General features: G+C 36.1%; 1 protein-coding gene across 2 annotated transcripts in view; it reads right to left on the reverse strand.

Moving 5' to 3' along the window:
- The window catches only part of ANK2 (ankyrin 2), a 308584-nt gene that overhangs the window by 213722 nt on the left and 70691 nt on the right, over positions 1–24171 (reverse strand). For both annotated transcript variants that reach the window (XM_044681396.1, XM_044681395.1), the window contains exons 3-4: positions 15817–15915; positions 11737–11835 (exon numbers count right to left, since the gene is read on the reverse strand). In XM_044681396.1, the coding sequence (XP_044537331.1) occupies positions 11737–11835; positions 15817–15915 (198 nt within the window). The remainder of the gene's footprint in view (positions 1–11736; positions 11836–15816; positions 15916–24171) is intronic.

The following is a 24171-nucleotide window of genomic DNA, read 5'->3' on the forward strand; positions in this document are numbered from 1 at the left end:
TAAGAAGTTTTCAATATCTTTCTCAAATGGTACTTTTCCTTGAAATGGTCCCCCTGAGAAAATAATGTTTTTTTTAACACTATAATTTCTATATTGATGGCAACCTTGGCTGACACACATTTTGGGAACTCTCCACACAGAACCCAATTCTTTCAATTAACCGAAGCCCACAACAACAAAAACTTTGCTAAATCCCTGTCCGTTGCTTCGGTGACACCGGTGGTTGTGAGTAGTTTTGCTGCTTATGGTATGCTTTGGGCAAAGAGACCTTTGAGGATTATATTCATCTGCTCCAGCTGTTAAGGGAAAGGAAAATGTGATGCCATAAGGGCAAGCCAGTGGCTTCTGGCGGTCCCTCATGGGGAGGACTCTTTTCCCATCTCTTAGTAATTCTCGGTGGAGAACAATCTGCTTACAGAAGGCTGCAGCTTAGGTACCACAGCATCATAATAACTTGCACACTTGGCATGTTTTATTTCAAAGTGCTCATTCATCTTTTTGCATGGTTTTTTAAATTTCATTTTCACAACAAATATGAAGAATGATGGAAAGTTGTACCCATCATTTTATAGGGGACTAAAGAACCCCTCTGTAAAATGATGATCGGAGTCAGAATCCTGCCTCCTGCAACACTTTCAGTCAATCTTCAACCAAATGGATAAAGAAGGACTTTTATATTAGCACAGAGCATTATAGGACAGAGCACTGTACTCAAATGCTCCTTAGTCTTCCAGTGCCACAGGCATTTTCATTGACCTTGATGCTACTTAGAGCTAGGACATTTTTTTTTTCATCTAACTTTAGTCTAGAAAATGAAATTTACGGACACATCAATGTTTTCTCAGTATTTTAATCAATGAGTAATCTTAAATCACCACAAAAATAGATTGTTTTAAATAAAAATAGAAAATGCAAATATGCACAACAATTCTTCATTACTGTCTCTAATTATAATATATTTAAACTTTGTATATTATTTTGTATTCTGATTATCCTTCATATCTTATAATCTTCACACCCAGGTGGAGAGAGTCCAGGACCCTGGGCCCAAGTGCTGTAGGAATAATAGTGTCCCCCAGGACACTAGGCTCCAGCCTGCTCCTTAAGGGCAAGGAAGTGAAACTTATGGAAGTGTGTCCTGGGAAATGCCTCTGCAGACCATCTAGTCCCCTCCACAGCAGCCCAAACTGACGGAGACTTAGAAACGTCTTACAACACAAAGTCTTTGGTAGCACAGATAATCCAACATCAGAAGCATAGGTGATTTTATTTATAAAAATGATACTACAGAAGATACATTAGCATCTTGCTTGCCACTATACCCTAAGAACAACTGGACCTCACCAGGTGATTTAAGCCCAAACTTTCCATGTGTCATCTCTCCCATTAGAATTCAGCCTCCTTGAGAGCCAATCTCCTTTTCTATCTGTGTCTTTAATGCTTAGCATAGAGTTTCCACTTTTTCATTCTTTCATTGTTTCACTATTGTTAGCACATCTAAAACTTACAAAAAGGTCTTAAAGTAGTCTTGCAAAAAAATCCTAGACTTTTCAATATTTGTTTTCTTCTAAGTTTCTCCTGGTGATTTTTGTGTTTCATTTCTATGATAAGGATTCCAAAAGTATTTGTCTTCATATTCTTTAATTTTTCTTTCCTTTGCAAGGGTGTTTTTTAATCATTTAGTTTGAATTGCCATGACTCCATTTTAGAGTTTTCTTAGCAAAAATACTGAAGTAGTTTACCATTGCTTCCTCCTGCTCGTTTTACAAATGAAGAAATGAGGCAAACAGGATTAAAAAAGGACTACTAAGTGTCTGAGGCCAGATTCAAACTTATGAAAGAGTCTTCCTGGGGGGCAGCTGGGTGGCTCAGTGGATTGAGAGCTAGGAGGTCCTGGCTTCAAATGTGAGCTCAGATACTTCCTGGGCAAGTCACTCAACCCCCATTGCCTAACCTTACCATTCTTCTGCCTTGGAGCCAATACATGGTATTGATTCCAAGACAGAAGGTAAGGGTTTTAAAAAAAAAGAGTATTCCTGATTTCAAACCCAGTGTTCTATCCACTGGCCCACCTAGATACCCCTTCTTTGCAAAGGATACTGGTGTGGTCTGCCATTTCTGTCTCCAATGGATCCTTTTGTCAGGCAGAGGCTAAGTGACTTGCCCAGGGTCACACAGCTAGTATTTCTGCTGGGATTTGAACTAAGGTCTTCCTGACTCCACACCCAGCACTCTATCCACTGAACTACCAACAATTCTGAATATTTTATCTCAAAAGCAGACTTCCTCACTGCAGCAGAAATAACTTTAATTGTACTGGTATATAAAGGCTCTCAGATTTCCTTCAGAGCATAATCATTAATTTCCCATAGAAGATTCTGGCACACATGGACCGTCACACCTTCCCAGTGACTATTAATTAGATGCAAGGGCAAATGTACTTCAGGTGTGATTGCCACTGGTTATATTACAAACTATTTTAAATTGGGTTGTGAAGGGAACAGTTGTAAGGGAAGAGGACAGCACTGAGGCCCACACAGTTGGCCAAAGTGCCAGGCACTGGGAACTACTTCCATATGGCACACCACTGGCTCTGGCAACAAAAGCTTTTAATTGAACATTCTGTCCTGCCTCAAACATGCGCAAAACTAGAACTTTGGTCAGAAATTCCAATTTTTAAAAAAAGTTTCTTTATCCAGATTAGTTTTGTTTTCTCCAAAACTACATATTTAGTCCTTTCAATGGAAAGGGCTGATTTAAGGAGGTGGGATTATTGCCTTTTTCCCCCATACCTAGGAGTGGATCCAGATCGTACGTTTACTCTATTAGTATAAGATCACTGTTATAGTCAAAGAAGATACTCACGGGTCACTCATTTAGTGATAGCATGGAAAGGAGCATTCAACAAGAACACTCGTGTGCTTTAGGCAGGCATCTTTCTGGATGGAAGGGTAGCAGGTACAATCTTGGAATATAGCCTCCAAGGCTGAAGTGCCCTGACTTCATAGGGTGGGCCTTTCTGATGAGCGTAGGTGACTACAGAGCTACACCAAATACAGGCTACTAGTGGACCTAGGAAAAGGCCTCCTAGGCTAATTGAGGTGTAAGAATAGCTTTCTTCATTTAAGGGGGAAATTAGGCTAATTTATGTTGCAGGAAGATCCTGTTATTCTACCTCACAACCATTATGATTTGTGATGGTCATGGTGTTGGGAACAAAAGATAGAAAGACCAGATCCCCATGTCATTCTTGTATTCATGACCTTCATTCACTGTGTGATCTTAGTCAATCAGTTGCTTCTATAATACTTCTGCCTGACAAATTTAAATCAAAGTATCTGTTCCACAGAGGTAGGATTAGAATCGGTCTATAAAATTGTCATATCTTTAGATGAATAAGACTCTTGTAAGGCATTTACCCTTATGAAATGCCAACAAAAAAAACTGCCAGCAGTGCAATGTATGAATTAAAAATATGATGAAAATATATGTTAATTATCCACTTAAAACATAGCTAAGCAATTTGCTCAACTCTTTAAATAGAGAAACACAATTATAGTCTGCCTTTGTACTTGCTTCCATGAGGGTGGTGGGTGGAGAATAGCTGAATACTACTTGCACAGCTTTTTCTTCTGGAAATTGAATGTATGTTGGTATAGCCATTATCAGGAATAAAAGTGAATACTTGTCCTAATTGGTCATCTTGCCTAGTACTTCTTGAATTCACCAAAGAAAAATACTTCTACTAAGAGCAAGTAGATGGCACTGGCGGATAGAATGCCAGGTCTGAAGTTAGGAAGACTCCTCTTCCTGAATTCAAATGTGACTTCAGACACATAATAACTGGGTGACCCTGGACAAGTTGCTTAACCCTCTTTGCCTCAATATCCTCCTCTGTAAAATGAGCTTCAAAAAGAAATGTTAAGCTACTTCAGTATCTTTGCTGAGAAACCCCCAATGTTGTCAAAGAGTCAGACAACTGAAATGATTGAACAACAAAAACAACAGAGAATACTCCTACCAAAAGAACTTCTAGCTCAAGTAAGCCTTGCTGGGACAAGAAAGCCCAAGTTCCCTGAACCTTTTAAAGGGTTTGATGTAGAGGTATTCTAATAAAGAATATGCTACGGTGCCAAGCCATTGGAAGTTACTGTCCAATTCTACATACCAATTTCAGGCCTTATCTGCTGCCAGTTGGGTATTATCCTACACTCACCTCACAAATCCAATCAATTGTTGAATCTTTTTTATTTTAATTCTACAATATCTTTCACATGTCTCCTCCATTTATACTCACAAAGTCACCACCCTCGTTCAGGTCCTCATTATCTTTCACCTGAATAAGTGGCAATAACCTCTTATTTGGATTCTTCTACATCAAGCTTTTTATCTCATCTGCTTTGTCTTCCAAGGTGATTTTCTTAATGTGTAGTTCTCACCATTTCAGCTACCCTACTCTTACTCTATAAACTCTAGGAGTTTTATTTTATCTCCTGGAACAAATACAAAATCCTCTGTTTGGCATTTAATCTCTTTACAACCTGTACCCTTCCTATGTTTTCAGTTTTCATATATAGTGCTCCCCTCTGTGTACAATCAAGTAATTCCACCTTTGCACATGTTACACCTTACATCTAGAATTTAATCCCTTTTCACAGTCTCCTTTTGGTATCAATGGTTTCCCTCAAGACTCATCTCAAACTCCATTTTTTTCCAAGAAACCTTACCTCTTACCCTAATTGTCAATACATCCCCAAAGTCCCTCATATTTATTTTGATTACTATGCACATATAAATATTGAAATATAAACTTTTAAATTTTTTTAATTTTTTAAAATGCTAAAATATAAACTTTTTGAGGGCAGTAGCAATCTTAGTTTTGTGTCTTCAGTATTCAGTGTAGTGCTGGTTCTCAGATGACATCATATGGATCATATCAAGGCCCATAATATTGCAGAGACTCTGGGATTAGACCTATAATAACTCAAAGGAGTTTGGCTTTTCCATCTACACAAGAAAACCCAAGTGGATGAAGAATGGTTTTCTTGGTCCATATTTCAACATGTATTTTAATGAATTTCCTTTGAGGTTGCCTATTACTACATATATATGAGATAGACACTACAGATGGACAACAAATAAGGCACAGGGTTAAACAGCAGTAGTATTGCTTTCAGTAAACTGCAAAACTCCTTTAATGACTACTCATAAAAGCAAAGGGACATCTTTTCAATACTTTGATTCTACCTATGTTGCTATGAGCAATTGACCAATGTGTTACAATGGAACAATGGAATACTCTGTTATTGTGTCCAACTCTATGATCCCATGGAACACAGAAGCAGAGCCTTCTATTCTCTCCTGAAGACTGTTGCTCCTGTGACACTATCCACCTCATCCTCTCCTATCCCCTTTTCCTTCCTACCTTCTTTCTTTTCCAACATCAGGGTTTTCTCCAAAGAGTCTTGTTTTCAGATTATGTGTCAAATATATTTAAACTTCAGCTTCAGCATTTGACCTTCTAGTAAATAGTTCAAGTTAATTTCTTTAACTATTGACTGATTTGATTTGAATTTTTTTTTGCTGTCCAAAGAATTCTCAAGTCTTCTCCAGCAACACAATTCAAAGATGTCAGTTCCGGGGTGCTCAGCTTTCCTTATATAGTTCAACTTTCACAGATAATAAGTTGCTACTAGAAAAAACCATAGCTTTGACTATACGGATTCTTTTGGTAAGGTGGTGTCTCTTCTTTTTTGTATGTCTACATTTGCCACAGCTTTCCTTCTAAAGAGCATCTTATAATGTCATACCTGCAGTTACTGTGTGGAGTGATCTTTGAGTCCAAGAAGATCAAATTTAACACTGCTTCCATTATTCCTTTACTTGCCAGGATGTGATGGAACAGTTGCCAAATCTTAGGCTTTAGTGTAGGCAATAAAGCAGAAGTAGATGTTTTTCTGGAACTCCCTTGCCTTCTCTAAATTCAGTGAATACTGGTCCTTTGGTCTCTAGTTGCTCTGCCTCTTCAAAAATCAGCCTGCTCTTTGGATAATTCTTGGTTCATATATTTAAGCCTAGCTTGCAGAATCTTAAGTATAACTCTGTTGCTGTGTGAAATGAGTATAATTGCTCAGTAATTTGTAAATTCTTTGGCATTGTCTTTGTTTAGGATTGAAGTCTAAACTGATCTTTTCCAATCCAGTGGTCATTATTGAGTTTTCCAAATTTGTAGCATATTGAGAGCAGCACTTTAAAAGCACTATCTTTTAGGATTTAAAATACTTTAGCTAGAACTCTATCACATGCCACATTAGACTTATTGTAAGCAATGTTTCCTAAGGCCCACTTGGCTTCTTTCTCCAGGATGTCCATTGGATCAGTAACCTCACCTTTGTGGTTACTGGTGATGTTAACATGTTTCTTATATACTTCTTCTATGTATTCTTGCTTCTTGATATTCTCTAGATTTCTGCATTTAATTAGATATAGCGTTCCCTTTCTTTTTTTCCTTTTCCTTTTCCTCATCAGACAGCCATTTTGTTTTCTTGCTCTTCTTTTCCTTTGGAATGTTTTTTCTTGTCAACTCCCATACATTATTGTGAACTTCAGTTCACAGTTCTTCAAGTACTCTATCTCCAAATCGAATCCCTTACATTTGTTCATTACTTCCACTTTATATTCATAAGTGATATTATTTAGGACATGCTTATGTGGTCTAATAGTTTTCCTGACTTTCTTTAATTTAAATCTGAATTTTGCAAGAAGAAACTCATGATCTGAACCTTAGTTGGCTCCAGATCTTATTTTACTGATCGTATAAAGCTTTTCCTCTTTAAGCCACAAATTATATAAGCAATCTGACTTTGATATTGGACATCTGGTGATGTCTGTTAGACCTTTTGGACTGTTGATAAAAGATTATTTGTTATGACCAGCAAATTAACATAAGATTCTGTTAGTGTCTTCCCTGCTTCATTTAGTGTACTCCAAGATCAAACTTATCTGTTACTCCAATTATCTTTTGATTTCCTGCTTTGGCATTCCAATCCCCTATGATGAATATGACGTCTTGTTTTGCACTTATTTCTTGAAAATGTTGTAGATCTTAATAGAATTGATCAACTTTAGCTTCTTTGGCATCATTGGCTGGAGCATAAACTTGTATTACTGTGATGTTGAATGGTTTGACCTGGATCTGTCATTTTTGAGATTATGTTTCAGTATTGTTTTTCTCATCCTTTTATTGATTATGAGGGCTATTTCATGTCACCTCAGAGATTCTTGACCACAGTAGTAGACTTAATAATTACTCAAATAAAATTTACCTCTTCTTAGCAATTTAAGTTCATTGACACCCAAGAAGCCAATATTTAATTTTTCTATCTCCTATTTGGCCATATCCAGCTTATTTTTGTTCATAGATCTTACATTCAGGTTCCTATGAGATACTGATTTTTACAGCATCACACATTCATTTCATCACCAGACACATCTGAAGTTAATTTTTCTTTTAAGCTTTGGCCCAGCCACTTCATGAGTACTGGAGTAGTTGTCTTCTGCTCTTCCCCAGTATGCTAGATACCTTCTGACCTGAGAGCTCATCTTCCTTTGTCATATATTTTATCTTTTTAATGATTTCCATGGGATTTTCTTGGCAAAGATGCTGCAGTAATTTGCCATTCCCTTCTCCAATGGATCAGATTTTTTCATGACTTGTCCATCTGTGGTAACTGAGCAACATATCTCAAAGTTTCAATAAACTCTGCTAATCTCTCTGACACAACAAGGCAGTAATCCAGGAGGAGAAAAGGAAATGAACTACTTCCAAAGGAAAAAAAAATGAGTCTCATATATATTGGCAATGGCAAAGTAAATGGCTCGAGTAGGACTGAGCAAATAATATATACCCAGTTAGAAATTCTTGAAAACAAGGATGAAACATATCAATAAGAAATGGTATGATAGGAAAAGAATATTGATCAGTCACGTGGAAAGGACAAGGGATAATAGACAGCTGAAATGTCACACTGGTATCTTCTTAATGTCAGACAAAAGCAAAGATGGTAAAGTCTCTTTATTGAACTCATGGGAAGAAAATGGACAAGAATAGCACAGGACAGGCTGGCAAGGATGGGTTGCACTTTCTACTGTTGAATGGAACTCTTAAATCAGTGAATCAGGGAAGTCATTATTTTGATATGGTATTTAAAAATATATTATCTTCATTTCTAAATATATGACCTCTTTCCAAAATAAAGAGTATCCATATTTTTTCTATCATTTTCCTATCATTTAGCTTTGCCTTCATAAGCTAGGGTAAACACAGATGATACAGAAAGGGTACAAAAAGGTATAAAAGGTAATTAAGAGGGGGCAGCTGGGTAGCTCAGTGGATTGAGAGCTAGACCCAGAGATGGGAGATCCTGGGTTCAAATCTGGCCTCAGACACTTCCCAGCTGTGTGACCCTGGGCAAGTCACTTGACCCCCATTGCCTACCCTTACCACTCTTCTGCCTTGGAGCCAATACACAGTATTGACTCCAAGACGGAAGGTAAGGGTTTAAAAAAAAAAGATAATTAAGATTGTAAATAAGACTTCCAAAGAAAAAGTAAAGGAAATTGGGAAATTTAACAGGAAGACATGGCTGTGACTTAAAAATGATATCTTAAATGTTTAAATAAATATGACACAAGATTTCAGGGTGACTTAAAGATTGTGATCTTAAAAGTTTTCCAATATGTAAAAATTTCATACCAAGGAAGAGTTTGCAATGTTTCATGTTGGAAAAAAATAGTTAATTTGACTAGTTATCCAACAATGTAAGGAGAAATCCTGAATTTCATTGTTTTATTCCACTATTCATTAAAATATTTTGAAATATGTAACTTGAGTTTAGAAGCAGGAATTGGGCATGTGCACATAAAACAATGAAATCCACTTGTTACCTGGTGCTAAAAGCAATTGTCATATGATCTAATCCAAGTTATCACCAGCCTTCTCTCTTTTCAGGTTACAGACATGTCTGTCCCATAGAAAGGCCAGGATAGTGAGGCAGGGTAGGAAGAAAGAAGAGTACTTTTATTGAGGTTAGAAAAGCTTCCAAAAACAGCTTGTTAAGAATACAGATTAGATGTGTGCCCTTAGATAAGTCAGTGAACCTGTCTGAGTTTTCTATAAAAAAAATAATACTTGTACTATTGACTTTAAAGAGACATTGAGAGAAATTTTGGAAAATCTTAAATGCTCTACATACATATTACCTGCTATTGTTAAAAAGGAATTGGGTAGCCCCTACAACCAGATCCTTTGATGACCAAGTCCCAGCAAAAGTGCCCTTAACAATTCTGTATGTCTTCCCCAATTCTAGAAACTTCTTGTATAAAGGTAAGCAAATGAGGTTTCAGAGCAAATACAATCCTTGTCTGTTTCATTTCATTCATTAATACAAGAAGAAATATTTTAAAATATTTTTTGTTGGTGAATAAAAAACAGAAGGATGAGTTTTGATTAAATATATTTTAGTTTTCATAGTGAGAGACTTTTGAAAATAGTGTAATAAACATGTCATCTAATATGTTAATTGTTAATCATTATAAAAAATACCTCAATAAAAGCTCTCCACCAATCATCCTTATTGATCAATTCATTTCTATAAACACTGACCACTTCTACCAAACATCTATCATGTGCAATTACTATGTAAAAAAATCCTTGGATCTAATTTTTAAGTAGTGAAAAGTAACATTGTTTTTCATTTTCTAAGAAATAAAAATAAAAATTACTGGTTCCTTTCAAATTGCTGTTTCAACCTAACAGCAAGTTTAATATAAAGGATAGGCTGTTGGCTTTGAAAATAAATCTCTGATTAGATAGATATAACCCAAAGAAATAGAGTTGTAGTGTTGTATAAAGAGAAGCCTCCAGTTGGCAAGAACAAGATAAACCTGACTGATTCTGTCTTGAATAAAACCTTCTTCGTCTTAGAAATTTCTTTCTCAAGCAAAATATTCTGATAGGATTAACTGCAGAGAAAATATTATTCCTTTATACCAGTGATGGGCAAACTTTTTAAAGAGGGGGCCAAGGAAAGGAAATGCTCATCTGTCAGTCTGTTTCTAAGGCAACTCTTGAAGTTTCATTGTATTGTATCCTACTCATTGTACTCGTCAGATTAGGTATAATGTCGCTCCCCCATAGAACATTTCAGGTGGCCTCGTCTGGCCCGCTGGCTGTAGTTTGCCCATCGCTGCTTTAGAACAAACCTGATCTTTAGCAACTTTTGAAAATTAAAGGTTAGCACATTTTCCTCCAAATGACCTGAAATCCCATCTCTATTATCAACCCTCTAAATAAGGAAAGTGCCCCCAAAGCCTCACTTAATATTCATCGAACTTGCCTTTTGCTGGGTAATATTGCCCTAAGATTTTGTAAAGCCCATTCATTATATGTGTGTATCTCCGTCTGTATCAGGGCTAATGCCATTCACCTGGCAACTGTCCATCAACTGATGCTCAACTCATCATCTAGTATTGCCTCCTGATTTATTGACCTTTAGTCAAATGGACCAAGAATTACCGTTTAGTAGGAGAACTTAGAATCTCTGGGCTGAGGAATTTCCCCAAGAGAATCAGACATATTTTGAGCAAATCCATTTTCTCTCTGTATGTGGGTGGGTGGTGGATAAAAATTGGCCTAAAAGTAGTAGATACTTGAAGCAAATTACCATTTCTATACTCCTAACTGCCTGTTTACTTCCCTCCCTGCAAAAATTCTCTAAGCATATGAAAATTTATGAAGGACTTGCACAAAGAGGAAAAGCAGTGAAACTGTACAGGCAAGAGGCCAGCAGCTGCTGCCAGCAGTCCTAATGAAGGTATCCATCTCTCACACTATAACCTGAAGAACAGAAGGTCAAGGCTTCAATGGCTTTCCCCTGCGGATCTCAAGTTGACTGTGCTGGTGGGCAGGGAAAGGAAGAGAGCCAGAGTAGACCTTGTATGTAACAGAACTAAAGTGAGGAATGGGGATTATTTGGGTAACTTCCTCTATTTTTCAGTTTTTGTGTTTCCTCGTATTGTAGGTAACCATGTTGTGGAGGAGCTGTAAAGTGCCCCAAGTCTCAGAGAGCACTAAGAGGCAATGACGATTCATATCACAAACCAGTGAAAGCTATGCTCACAAAAAAAATATAATGAATCCTTTACCATTTTTACAAGAGCATGCCTATGCCAGAGAATGTGGGGGTCTTTACCGAGTCACAGGACACCCAAAGTCACAAATCTTTAAGGAGTGACTGAACATTTCTATAGAGCAAAATAGAAATGGATAGATTACTAATCCTTATTTCACAAAAAACCCTTATTTCTGAAATTATAGTTCATGTTTAAGATTCCTAGAGTTCAAGATTAACAAGAGATTTCTCAAGCTTCCACTAAAATCAACATAAGCAGAGAATTTTAAGAAAAGAAGAAATATATTTCTAATAAGACAGGACTAGAAAAAAAGATCATTATATAAAAAAATATAATGACTAAAATAACTAGCCAAAGCCCTTATAAGCATATTTCTGCCCATCTGGTTCTACTTATTTTATAAATTTCCTTTATTACATGAAGTATAATGTATATAATATTAAACATAAAGATCAATTATATATAAAATTGTAATGTAACTATTATATAGAAATCCTTTCCATGAAAAGCCATGAGTATTAGAGGAGGGAATTAAATCCATACCTGAGACTGCGCATTAATATTGGCTCCTTCTTTAACCAGAACTTTGACAACTTCAGCTTGTCCCGCCAAAGATGCAATGTGTAGAGCTGTATTCCCCTTCTGTTTGAGAGAAAAAAAAATTAAAAAAAGAGGAAAAAAAAAGTTAGAGTAACACCAAAATTCCTTTTATTGTGAAAAACGAAGCTTTCCTCAGAATGTTTATGACTGTTCATTTTAACAGGGTAAAAATACACTTGCTACAATGTTCAATGTAAGTATGATCCCACCCCCCAAATGTTACAAACTTGGACAAAGAAAGGAGTGTGCTGGAGCCAGCTTTAACCGCTGAAGCAGATGATTACATTTTAATTGTGAACGTTTATGCCTCAGAAATAGTCAACTCTTATCAATTTCAACTTGATTTGTTTTGCTGATCATCTATAATTTTTGAAAAGTGTTAACACAGATTAAACTTAAGTGTATATGCATACATTCCATTCTACCCTCAAAAGGCTAGCTGTTAAAAGCTTATGATTACACCCTTCTACTGCACTTGCACTCTCTCCTCTCCTCTTCTCTGTCTTTGTCTTTCTCTATCCTTTTCTATGTCTCTCTTCTCCATCTCCTCTTATCTTTTTCTATCTCTTTTTCTTTCTCCCTTTCTATCTCTTGCTTTTCTTTTTTCACTCTCTCTCCTCTCTTTTTCTCTCATTCTTCCCTCCATCTCTTTCCCTTCTTCCTTTCTGCTTGAGGTTCAGGGAACCTCGAGTGGACACAAGACAGATTTCAAAATATTGCATCAGTGAAACTTAAAGCTATAAGTGATGGATACTAGAGTTACAATTGAAAATGATTCCAATTGAGTAAAAAATACGGCAGCAGAGATCAGAGAAGTCTCTTGGAAGAATGACTAGTTTGGCTGTGATGCCATCAGTAAAGTATAAATTAAGCATTTTTTTTCTTGTTGTTCAGTTGTTTCTGACTCTTGACCACATTTGGTTTTCTAGACAAAGATACTGGAGTGGTTTGCCATTTCCTTCTCTAGCTCTTCTTACAGATAAGGAAACTGAGGCAAACAAGGTTAAGTGACTTGTCATGGGACACACAGCTAGCAAGTATCTGAGGCTAGATTTGAACTCAGGAACATGAATCTTCTGACTCCATGTTCAGCACTCTATGCACTATAGCACCACCAAGCTGTCTTTTAAGCTAAACATAGTCTGGATAAAGTCAATTTAATAGTATAAGCATCTATTCCAGAAGGAAGCTGAATTCAGCAAGGAATTTTTATTGATCGCTCCTGAGATAAAAAGAAGATAAAGTTCACAGTTCCAAAGTTTCCCAGAGCACAAAGGTTTTCCCCACTCCTCCCCCTCTTTGCAGTTTTCTATAAGTGTATGCCTGCTCTCCCCAAAACATACTGACATTAGGTAGTGCAGTGGATAGAATGCTAGGCTTGAAATCAGAAAGATTCAATCCTCTAGGACTAACCAATGTGACCCTGGGCAAATTGCTTAATCCTCTGCCTCAGTTTCCTCATCTGTAAAATGATCCAGATAAGGAAATGGTAAACCATTTAAATATCTTATTTTTAAAAAAAAACACCTTACCTTTCATCTTAGAATCAATATTGTGTATTGGTTCCAAGAAGAGTGGTAAGGGCTAGGCAATGGGGGTTAAGCAACTTGACCAAGGTCACACAGCTGGGAAGTCTATGAGGCCATATTTGAACCCAGGACCTCCCTGTCTCTAGGACCGGCTCTCAATCCATTGAGTCACCTAGCTGCTTTATCACTATGATATTTTGAAAAACAAAACAAAAAAACTAAATGGGGTCACAAAGGGTAAGGCATAATTGAAAACGACTCAATGACAACACACTGGTGGGACAATATAACCTAGGTTTCCTTATATGGATTGGGCTGAACTTAGTCATTCTTTTTTTAAATTCATGAATACCTGCATCATTATTTTTTTACATTGTAACAAGCTATTATATTTAAAACCTGAGTCTAATTATTTTGATTGACTGATTTGATGTAAATAGAAGTATATCAGAAGGGACACAAGAGCTGAAGCAATGGGTAGGAGGAGTACATTCCCTCAAACAGGATTACTCCTAAACCTGAGAGATTTCAGTTATAACCAGGTGGTTGTAATCCTTCTTTTGGAAACTAGAACTGACTGTATGAGGCTAGACTGGCGTGAATGAGCTAGCCCAAAGAACAAGTAAGTATATGCTCTTCATGAGAGGTATGGGGAATTAATGTATGGGTGGCCACTCCTCATGGTCTTTTATGTTTAGATTTTAAGAGAAGCACTATTGTATTCATTAATTCACTCAACAAGAATTTATTTAGGACCTACTGTGTGCCAGGCATTGATTGAGGCATGGGGATAAAGAGCCATAAAGAAAACAAAACTGAAATGTTCTTCTACATATTCCTGCAGTCTTCAACCTCAAAGAGCTTGTTCTATTATGATAAACAGCATGTACATATAAGTAAATATACACAGAGCAAATGAGTAAAAGAGAGGGCAGTAATAAATGAAGGGATCAAGAAAGACTCCTTGTGATATTTAAGCTAGTCTTTGAAGAAAATCAGGATTCTAGGACATAGAAATGAAAAGGGAGTGAATTCCAGGAATGAGGGGGGAGCCTGTAGAAAGACATGGAGATGGGAGATGGAATGTTGTACATGGGGTACAGAATCAAGCCCTTTTGGTCGGCTCAGAGAATAAGTGGAGGGGAATAATCAAACCTAGAAAAGTAGACTGCACCCAACTTTTATTTTTTTTTCTTTTCTAAAAATTTTTTTAAAATATTATATTTTCCCACTTACATGTAATAACAATTTTCAACATACATTTTCTTTTTAAGTATTTTCCATGTTTACATGATTCATTTTCTTTCCCTCCTCTCTTCCCTGACCCCTCCTAAAGCTGACAAGCAATTCCACTGGTAAACATACATTTTCCAAAATTATAAGATCCCATTTGTGTCCCTCCTTCCTCCCAGAGATGGTAAGCAATTTGACGTGGCTTACACATGTATTATCATGCAAAACAGACTTCCATATTGATGACTAACTTTCAGTGCCAAAAATATCCCGTGTTTTATCCTAGAAACAAGAGAGAACCATTGGAACACCTGTGCTTTATAGATGTCAATTTGGCAGCTATGGAAAGGGTGGACTGGGTAAGACAGAAAATTGATTTGGGGGGAAATGCAATGAATTGCACTTTGGAAATGCTGACTTTGAGATGTTCAATAGGCAGTTGTGATCCAGACAAGAAAAGGGAGGTGGAGAAAGATATAAGGGCTGGATGTGTACATGTGGGAGCTTTCCTCTTAGAAATAATCACTCAGTACATGAAGTTGATGGGATCACCAAAAGAAGATGCATTGTTTATGCTCTGTGTGGGTGATTTTTTTAAAGCTCTCATTAGTGTATTTGAAAGTGCTTTGTAAATTCTAAAGCACTCTATGGATAAAGAAGATAGTTATTAATTTATTGTCATACCTTAGAGTAATAGAGAATGAATTTCACTCCCAATCTTTGTATCCGGCAACTCTTTTTCATTAGAGTAGAAAGTGATTTTTTCCTTTTTTTATTTTTTCATAGAAATACAAATGAATGAAAAAGTTGGAGAAAGCAAGAAAGATCTATGGTTCCCATTAACAATGAGGGCCCTACATCAAAAGAAAAATGAAACAACCTAAAATTGTGTTGGATTAATAGCTTCTTTTTATTCTGACATTATGTCAATGTGAATCAAAGTTCATTTGTCAACCTTCTCCCTCCTTTAATACATACATGGATGTATACACCCACACAGTATAAAAGGAAAGTATTTACTTTAAAAGCTAAGTGTATAGATGGTTGGTGCCAAAGACCTTTCCTTCAACTCTATAACTAAAATATATTTGGAAGCAATCGTTCAGCTTCTTTACAGTGCAGTAAAATACTTCTCAGTGTTGCTCTATTTGGATTCCAGGTGTCCCAGCAACCCAATGAACTGGACTGTTATAAAATTCAGATTTGAGTTCTGCAACCTTCTTCCTGAGTAAAATAAATTCCGTAAGCATGAAAACATTACCTTAGTGGCAGAATCTACTGCTGATCCTCTTCCCAACAACTCTTGGACCAGTCCCACATGGCCTTCCTTGGCTGCCAGGTGCAAGGCATTGAGTCCATTCTGGGAACAGAAACACAAGAGAAGCCAAAAATAAAATATCTGTCAAGAAAATTTTGTGATCTAATTCAAATTGTTATACAAAAAAACAGCACAACAGTCTCTTCCTCTTGCTATTATTATTTTCACTACAACTTAGTCAACTTTTGACTAAAACACACCAAAAAAACTCGAGTGGTAGCACTGATCATTAATCTATTTAGGTTGAGATAAATGTCAAAAAATCCAGAAGAAATGAAAACTTGGCATCGTCCAAACAAACCAACCCTTCATTTGTACTAGGTAATAATGGTTCATCACATTGTCATTGGGAGAAGATAATTCTGGAACGGTGATTATGTTGGCAAGGATAAGGGAATTAAAGGTCTTGAATCACATGGAATGCAAATACTTTTCAGCTGATGGAAATTATCTTTTAAAAAAATAACAAGTAATTTTAAAGCCACAGGATAACTCATGATTAAATTCCTCTTAGGGGCAGCTCTTATAACTAAGAAAGACTTATGGCTACAACAGTTTTGTGAGAGTTTCTCCATACCCCACCCCAACATTTCAAGTTCATCCCATGTTCTTTTTATTAACATTGTAACATCTGGTTCACATCTATATATGTCCTCAACATTCGAAACTCTCACCATGACATTTGTATAAAAAATATTCCATTTAAAATCCCACAAAGTATGAAGACCTGAGTTTATAATACTAACACGAAGCAAAGCAAGTTCTTTTTCCCTAAATAGTTCAATTAAATTTAATTAAACAAACAAAACTATGCCAGGAGGATTGGCTGAAGGAAATTGGAATGTTTATCTTGGAGATGAGAAGAGAAGACTTGGTCAGGGTGGGATCTCTGCATTCAAGTATTTCTATGACTTGTTTTGTTTGGCCCCAAGATGGCCAATGGAACAATGAGGAGAAGATGAGAGAAAGACAGATTTCTGCTGGATTTAAGGAAAGAGCTGCCCCAAAGTGAAAGAGACTACTTTGGGGGGCAATTCATTCCCTATCTCTGGATTTCTTAAAGTGGGAAAAGTATGATCATTTGTTGGGGAGAGAAAACAAATAATTTTAGTTCAAGTATGTTGGACCTCTGAGATTTCTTCCAGCGTTGACATTCCACAATTCTATGAGGTTTATTATGCCTGCAATATACAATGAATTATGCTAGACACTGGGGATAAAAGAGGAAAAACAACAAACAACATAGTCCCTGACTTCAAAGGGTTTTCAGTCTAGTAAAGGGGATGAGTCATCTACATGAATATAATGCATATGTAGGATGTTATGATATGATATACAAAATATCATGATATAACATAATAAACATATAATGGTAGTAAAGATATTAATTGCATAGCAAAGATCAGAATGCGATGAGAGACTAGAGAAGAAAGATATTATTTCTCCTGTTAGTAGACTGGAGAGGGTAGTTTCTTGAAAGGGATAGTACCTGAGCTATAGCCATTGGATTAACTCATTAGTTTCAGATGGGGCTATTGTGTTAAAAGTCCCCAGTAAAATGAATGAGCCAAATCTTGTTATCTTCATTCACAAGTATACAGATATATTCATTGGAAAGACATATCCTTCAGAAATCTATAGTTCTGTAGATTTTTTCAGAAATTTTGCTATCTTCTCTTTTTCTTCTCAGTAAATGGCATTGTTAGAACAGAATTTTTCAAATGTCTTCAAATTAAAATAAATAGGTTCATTTTTTTAAAAAACTGGGTGCTAGGTCCCAAAAGAAGAAAGAGATTTTAACTGACAAAGCTGAAGAAAGGGTCAGTGCCCATTCTAGGCATGGAGGATCTAAGCATTCTACTCATGAGAAGAAGGCATGGTGGTATAGTGAATTAAATGCTGGACTTGAATCAAGAACACTTGGGTCAAAATACTACCTCACATACTAGCAATGTAACCTTAGGCAAATCCCTTAATACTTCTGGGCCTCAGTTTCTTTTCTGAAAAATGAAATAGTTAGGCTTGATATCATTTAAAGTCTGTAAATTCTAAATCTATGAATCTAAATCTAATCCTATGTAAAATAAAATGTATAATGCTGGGAAAGGTCAGGATGAAGTAAGCAAATGGTGAATAAGTTAGTTTGACCAAAGAACAGATTTTCTAAAATGGAACATCTTTAAATAAGACTAGATAGGCTTAGGTCTGGGTAGAGAGGATGTTAAATATTGTCTATGTAGAAGAGGCTTTACAATATAACAGAATTAATACTGGGTTCAAACTCCACCTCTGTGACATTTTTTGTAGTCTTGAAGGAGTCATTTGCCTTCTCTAGGCTTCAATTTCCTCATCTGTAAATAATAGGACTAAACTAGATGACCTCTAAGATGGATTCCCATGCTAAATTTATAGCCCATGATTAATGAGGGGGCATGGAGGGCTAGAGTATGGCAATCAGACCCCTATACTATGATTATGACTTTAAAAGTCAAGAGAAGGGATTCAAGATTATGGAGACCAATAGGTTGCTATTATAGTTGTCTAAATGAAAAGTAATGAAGGTCTGAATTAGACTATGTGCCACATAAATGGAAAGGGAGAGGTACAAGAGATATTTTAGAATTCTTGTACCATCTCTTTTAAAAATCAATAAGGAAAATATTAATTTGCTGAGCTAAATGCCAAATAACATACATGAGTTTACTCATAATTAATGTATGATAAGGAATAACAGAAGTAACGAAACACTGGTATCCACTAAAAGTCAAAAGAACTAAAGCAGTGTCCACATCAGAGATCTACCTCTATCAAAATATAAGTAATGAGTTCCTTATTTAAAATATCTTCTTTTTTTCTCCAGATCCAAATAATATAGCTGTCTCCAACTTTTTAAAAAGTTAAACGGGGAGTATGGATTTGATTTGTTCTGTTTGGCCCATAGTGGCAATATCAAAAATAATATATAGAATCTTTAAAAGGGTAAATTTAAGTTCTATATTAGGAAAGTAAAAACTTCCTAACAAGTTACCAAAAAATGGAATGAGTTGCCTCGAAAGATTTCTCTTCCTTCAGGGTCTACAATCAGAGAGACTGGATAATCATTGACTTAGTTTGTACTAGTAGGGACTCCTTTCAGATGTGAATTAGACACAACTGCTGCTAACTGTAACATCCAATGCTAAATTCCAAATGCTTAATTCATTACTGTTCCATTTCCTTCAGGACAAGTGCTCTCTAATTTCTCCCAATTTGTGAATAAATCCTATTAGAAGTTTCTAGATGCCAGAGTTAAGAATTTGAGTCAGGAAGACCCTAGTTTAACCTCTGCCTCAAACTTTCTAGCAAATTACTTAATGTTTTTGCCTCAGTTTCCTCATCTGTAAATGAAAAAAAAATCTCTCAAAATACTGTCTCACAGGTTTTGATGTAACATTCATAAAACACACTGGAAACATTAAAAGTAATATATAAATGCTAACTATTATTATTCTATTTGTATCAATATACCACCAGTCCTCCTATTCTTTTTCAACACACTACAACTTAATAGGGCATACTGCATTAGTAATAATTAAAGCATTCTTAAAATTCATTAGTATCCAATTGCTAAGGAATTTGTCAGTAGAAGAATAGAGGAACATAAAAAAACACAGTTTCTGGGTTCCACTAGCATTCAAGTTAATCAGTTAGGTACATATGATTTTGCACTAAAGGAATTATAGTTCCTAAATTAAATCATTTCCATCTAGATATAGAAAACAGTAATACATGTAATTTTTACAGAGTTTTGGGATGTTCTAATTTATTTAATCTCTAGCGTATTTCAGAACAGAACATCATTTTTTTAAGTAAGGCTAATAAACCTCACAGATTTTTGTTTCTGGTTGACATTTTTTTCTTTTACAAAATTTGTTAATAAAAAGAAACCTTTCATTTTCTATTAAAAACAAAGAATGAGTCCCTGTAACAAGGAGCTTTCTTTATTAGTGCTAGTAAGAATTGGAAGCCATAGCTATTTGAAGTTATTAAGAATTCCAAACAAACATTTGGCATCAAACATTTTAAAATTTCTTCATCACTCCCTGAGCTCATTACATCTTCCACTGCTCTTTCATAAATGATCTCTTCTGTTTTCTCCTCCCCCTTCCCCACCTCCAGGGTTCTTGCTACCCTATAGCTTATTTAACCTACTTTAGAAGAATTGTAAGTATAAATTTAATTCATGCGCTCTAATATCTTTGGGGATAAGCATCACTGAATTCCAGTTCTTACACCATAAATTCCTGTAATAAAACACTTCATTATACCACTGATTTATTAATATCACCCACCAGATCATGTCCTTTGTGAACATACTGACACAGAATGTGATTCTCATAATAGAACAAAATATCTCTCTAGTGGGATTCTTTTCCAGACCAATAGAAGTATTGAAACAGAGTTTGAAATGATATAGGAAGTTTCTTTAGTGATGTCATTTTTCTTTTAATCTATTGCTTGCTTCTAGGAAAATGAAGGGGTAGGGACAGCTAAGTGGTGCAGTGGATAAAGCTTTCGGCCTGGAGTCAGAAAGATCTGAGTTCAAATCTGACCTCAGAAACTTACTTGTTGTGTGACCCTGGACAAGGCACTTAAAATTTTTGCTTCCATTTCCCCATCTGTAAAATGAGCTGTAGAAGGAAATGGCAAACCACTCCAGTATCTTTGCCAAGAAAACCCTAAATGGGGTCACAAAGTGTCAGATACCCCTGAAAAATGCCTAATCAGAAAAATGAAGAATAATTCTGCCCCATAGGCAAGAGAAACTTAATCAGTAGGAAAATGAGAAAGAAAAGAGAACAGGCACATAAAATTAAGAGAAGATATAAAAAGGAAGAGAAACAGGAAGGGAAGGAAGAGGAAAGAGCAAGAAAAGAAAGCAATGGAATAAAGGCCAATAGGAAAAATCAGAGGAAGAGGAGGGAAAATAGCATAGGTAAGAGAATCCTCTTTTGGGAGAGTGACAATGAGTTGGGATGTGCATTCATGATTTTGCCTCCTATCAACTGTTCTTAGTTGTGTACTGTCCAAACACCTGAGGCTATCCTCGCTATAGCTGCTCCCATGGCTTGTACCAACCCAAATACGATTCTAGAGTTCTTTGCTACCATTACTGTTTGGGTGGTGCTTGCTTGCCACCTGCTGCAAAGTACTCTATTCCAATGCAACCAATGGATCTAGGGCATGAATCAATTTAGAACTATAACCAAGCAAAGATCTTGCAATGTTTTCTGTTCCTTCTCCTGGTGGTAGAAAGAAGGCTCTCATCAATACTGCATTTTGAGATTTCTTTTGTTTCAGGAATCCCAGGCACCATTTTTCCATGGATCACTAATGACACAATATAAAATTAAAAGCTGACCAACATTTCCAGTATTTACAGAGAGTCAGGACTCCTCTTTTCCAAAAGTCATTATACTTTGACATTTTTACTACCATGAAAACCCTTCTTGTGGTGATGTATATCTTGGAGTAATGCCCCACATACAAAATGTATAAAACATTTCTTTATTTCAAATGGTGGGGGACACAGACAATGCCTCGCCCTTCTTCTAGAAAAGAGAGCATAGCTTGATTTCATATTATAGCTATTTAGAATTATAAATAATGCTATGGAATATGATACGATTTACTCATTTTCTTCTAAGCAAAATTTTATTCACAATCTAAGTTGTATATATAAAACACTAATGACAATATTGACATTATATCTATCACTCCATATATTAGGATCCACTAAAAACTCTAGAGTTGTGGTTCCCACAGGAGCCCAGGGTTTCCCAAAGATTTACCTATGGATTATAAAACAGTAATATTATTAATGTTTAGTGATTATTAATTTAATCATTAACATATAACTTAAAAGAATATTTATGCACCAATTATTGTATATTTGTTATTTGTAGATTCATACTTTAATATTTCTCTAGTATAATAATTTAGGACAAATATTATTTAATATATTTTTCTATATATTTATGTAATTTTACATTATATCACATTTTAACTCCTTGCCATTTAATGAAATGACAAATATGCAACATACCTTCTGTATGTTAAATATTACCCGCACATACACATTATTTTTAAAATGTATATAGCTGCTATTATGATTAAATATGATTTAAAGTATTACTGAATCCATAGTATTTTTTTTGTCTATTTTTTCAATCCAGAAATGGTGATGGCACAATTGCTATCATGTGAGGGCTTTGGGTTTATTTTTAAATATGAAATTGGCATTATGATATTAAAAAATGGTAACCAATGTTTGAGAGCTATCAAGAAATGTAAGTATCTCTCATTCTGACTTGGTAAAGGCTAATATTTGAAAAATCTCTGACTGAGTCAAATCATCAGTCTACCGAAATTCATCCATCCCCTCCCAACATACTTACTTGAACACACACACACACACACACACACACACACACACACACACACACACAAACACACCACGAATGAAGCCAATTTTTTCACTAAAAAGTGGCAAGTCCTGGACCCGATTCACTATGGAGTAGAGCAAGATTAAAGCTGTCTCCCTTAATAGGAGCTTGCTGGTTACCTCTATCCTTACAGACAAGCGTTCTTGGTCACATAAGGACATTAAGGTACTATTAGTGTGGGATTTGAGCCTGGCCCACTAGATCTTGCAGATATCACAAGACTACATGAGTCACATTTCACAGAACAGATGTGTCTCCATTTTGAGAATAGAGGGACAATGTTTATCCCAAACTAAGTGTTTCTGTATCCTTGTTGAATTTCCTTTCTCTGTTAGAATAAAGTAAATTTTTTGTTGTTGTATCTAATGACCTATGAATGCCTTATTTTGTCCCAACGTTGAACTTGAACTAAAAGGGTGCCAACCAGAATCAGCCAGGCCATCCCCTAACACTAAATGACCAAATTCAAGGTCCCAAAGTCTCCCAGGAACACTAGAATGCGTTTATTTTTTTCCCCTTTTGATGCCTAACAAAAATACAATTTACCTAACCCTTACACCAAAACTTTTCTAATATCACAGAATGGTTATTCTGGAAGGTACCTTAGAACATGTAATCTTACATTAATAATTGAAGAAATTGAGTCCTAGAGGATGAAAAGACTAATCAAAAGTCACACAGTAAGCCAATAGTAAACAGAGAACTAGAACTCAAAGCTCTGTACTCTTTTCACCATTCTAGATACCTCCCGTCTAGTAGAGGAAGCTCTAACACCAACATTCTGTTATTTCTGTTTTGATATTGGGGTGAAATGAGGTACTTAAAGTCATTTAACAGTTAACAAAAAAGCTAGTATATGCAACGAAAATAGTGACTTGGCTTCTCTGAGACAACCATCTTCACCTCGATATAGAAATACACTTGATGACACTTGATGAAGGATATAGTGGATCACTTAGTCCTCTGAAGCCCACTAAATCCAAGAGATCCCAAGTTCTTTGTTACTGTGACTTTTTGTGTCTTTAGTTGAGCAGGAAGCTATTTAGGGGAAGTAGGGATAGTAGGGAAATCAAGTCCTAGGGACAGTTTTGTCTCTTTTTAAGGAAAACTAATCCCCCAAAAATAGGGAAAGAAAAGTATTCTGGGTCTTCCCATGCTGTTGCAGGGTGTGTGGGTGTGGTGAAAAATTTCATCAAGGAAAATAGTAGTCCTATGGTGGTGTCATGGACTGAGCACTAGCCTTGGAATCAGGAGGATGCGTTTTTGTGAGTTCGAATCTGGCATCCAGAACTAATTGTGTGACCTCAGGCAAATCATGTAACCCTATTTACCTCAGTTCCCTCAACTGTAAAAAGAACTGGAGAAGGAAATGGCAAACCACTCCAGTATCTGTACCAAGAAAACTCCAAATGGTATCACATAGAGTAAGACATGACTGAAATGACTGAACAACAACACCATTCCACCCAAATCTGTTCATATTATTGTTGGTTTTGGATGTCTTTTAATGATTCATCTAGGCATAAGTGATATTTCCATTTAGGAATAGGAACAGTTTTCTTTAAATGTGTACTTGTTTTTTAGACTCTTCATTCCTGCCTCAGTGGCTTATAATGGATTTACAGAGTCCATCAGTATCGGATTACAGCAATGGCATCCTTTCTACCAAGACCATGAGTCCAAGAAACTAAGTCACGAACCATGACAAGCTCTCTAAACATCAGCTGTAACACAAACCCAAGAACAAACCTCGCATATGGAGTGAGGCATATTCTGGTGAGTCGTGCATTGATTGACTTAGTTACATCCACAC

Source organism: Gracilinanus agilis, chromosome 6, assembly GCF_016433145.1.
Source record: "Gracilinanus agilis isolate LMUSP501 chromosome 6, AgileGrace, whole genome shotgun sequence".
Taxonomy (NCBI): domain Eukaryota; kingdom Metazoa; phylum Chordata; class Mammalia; order Didelphimorphia; family Didelphidae; genus Gracilinanus; species Gracilinanus agilis.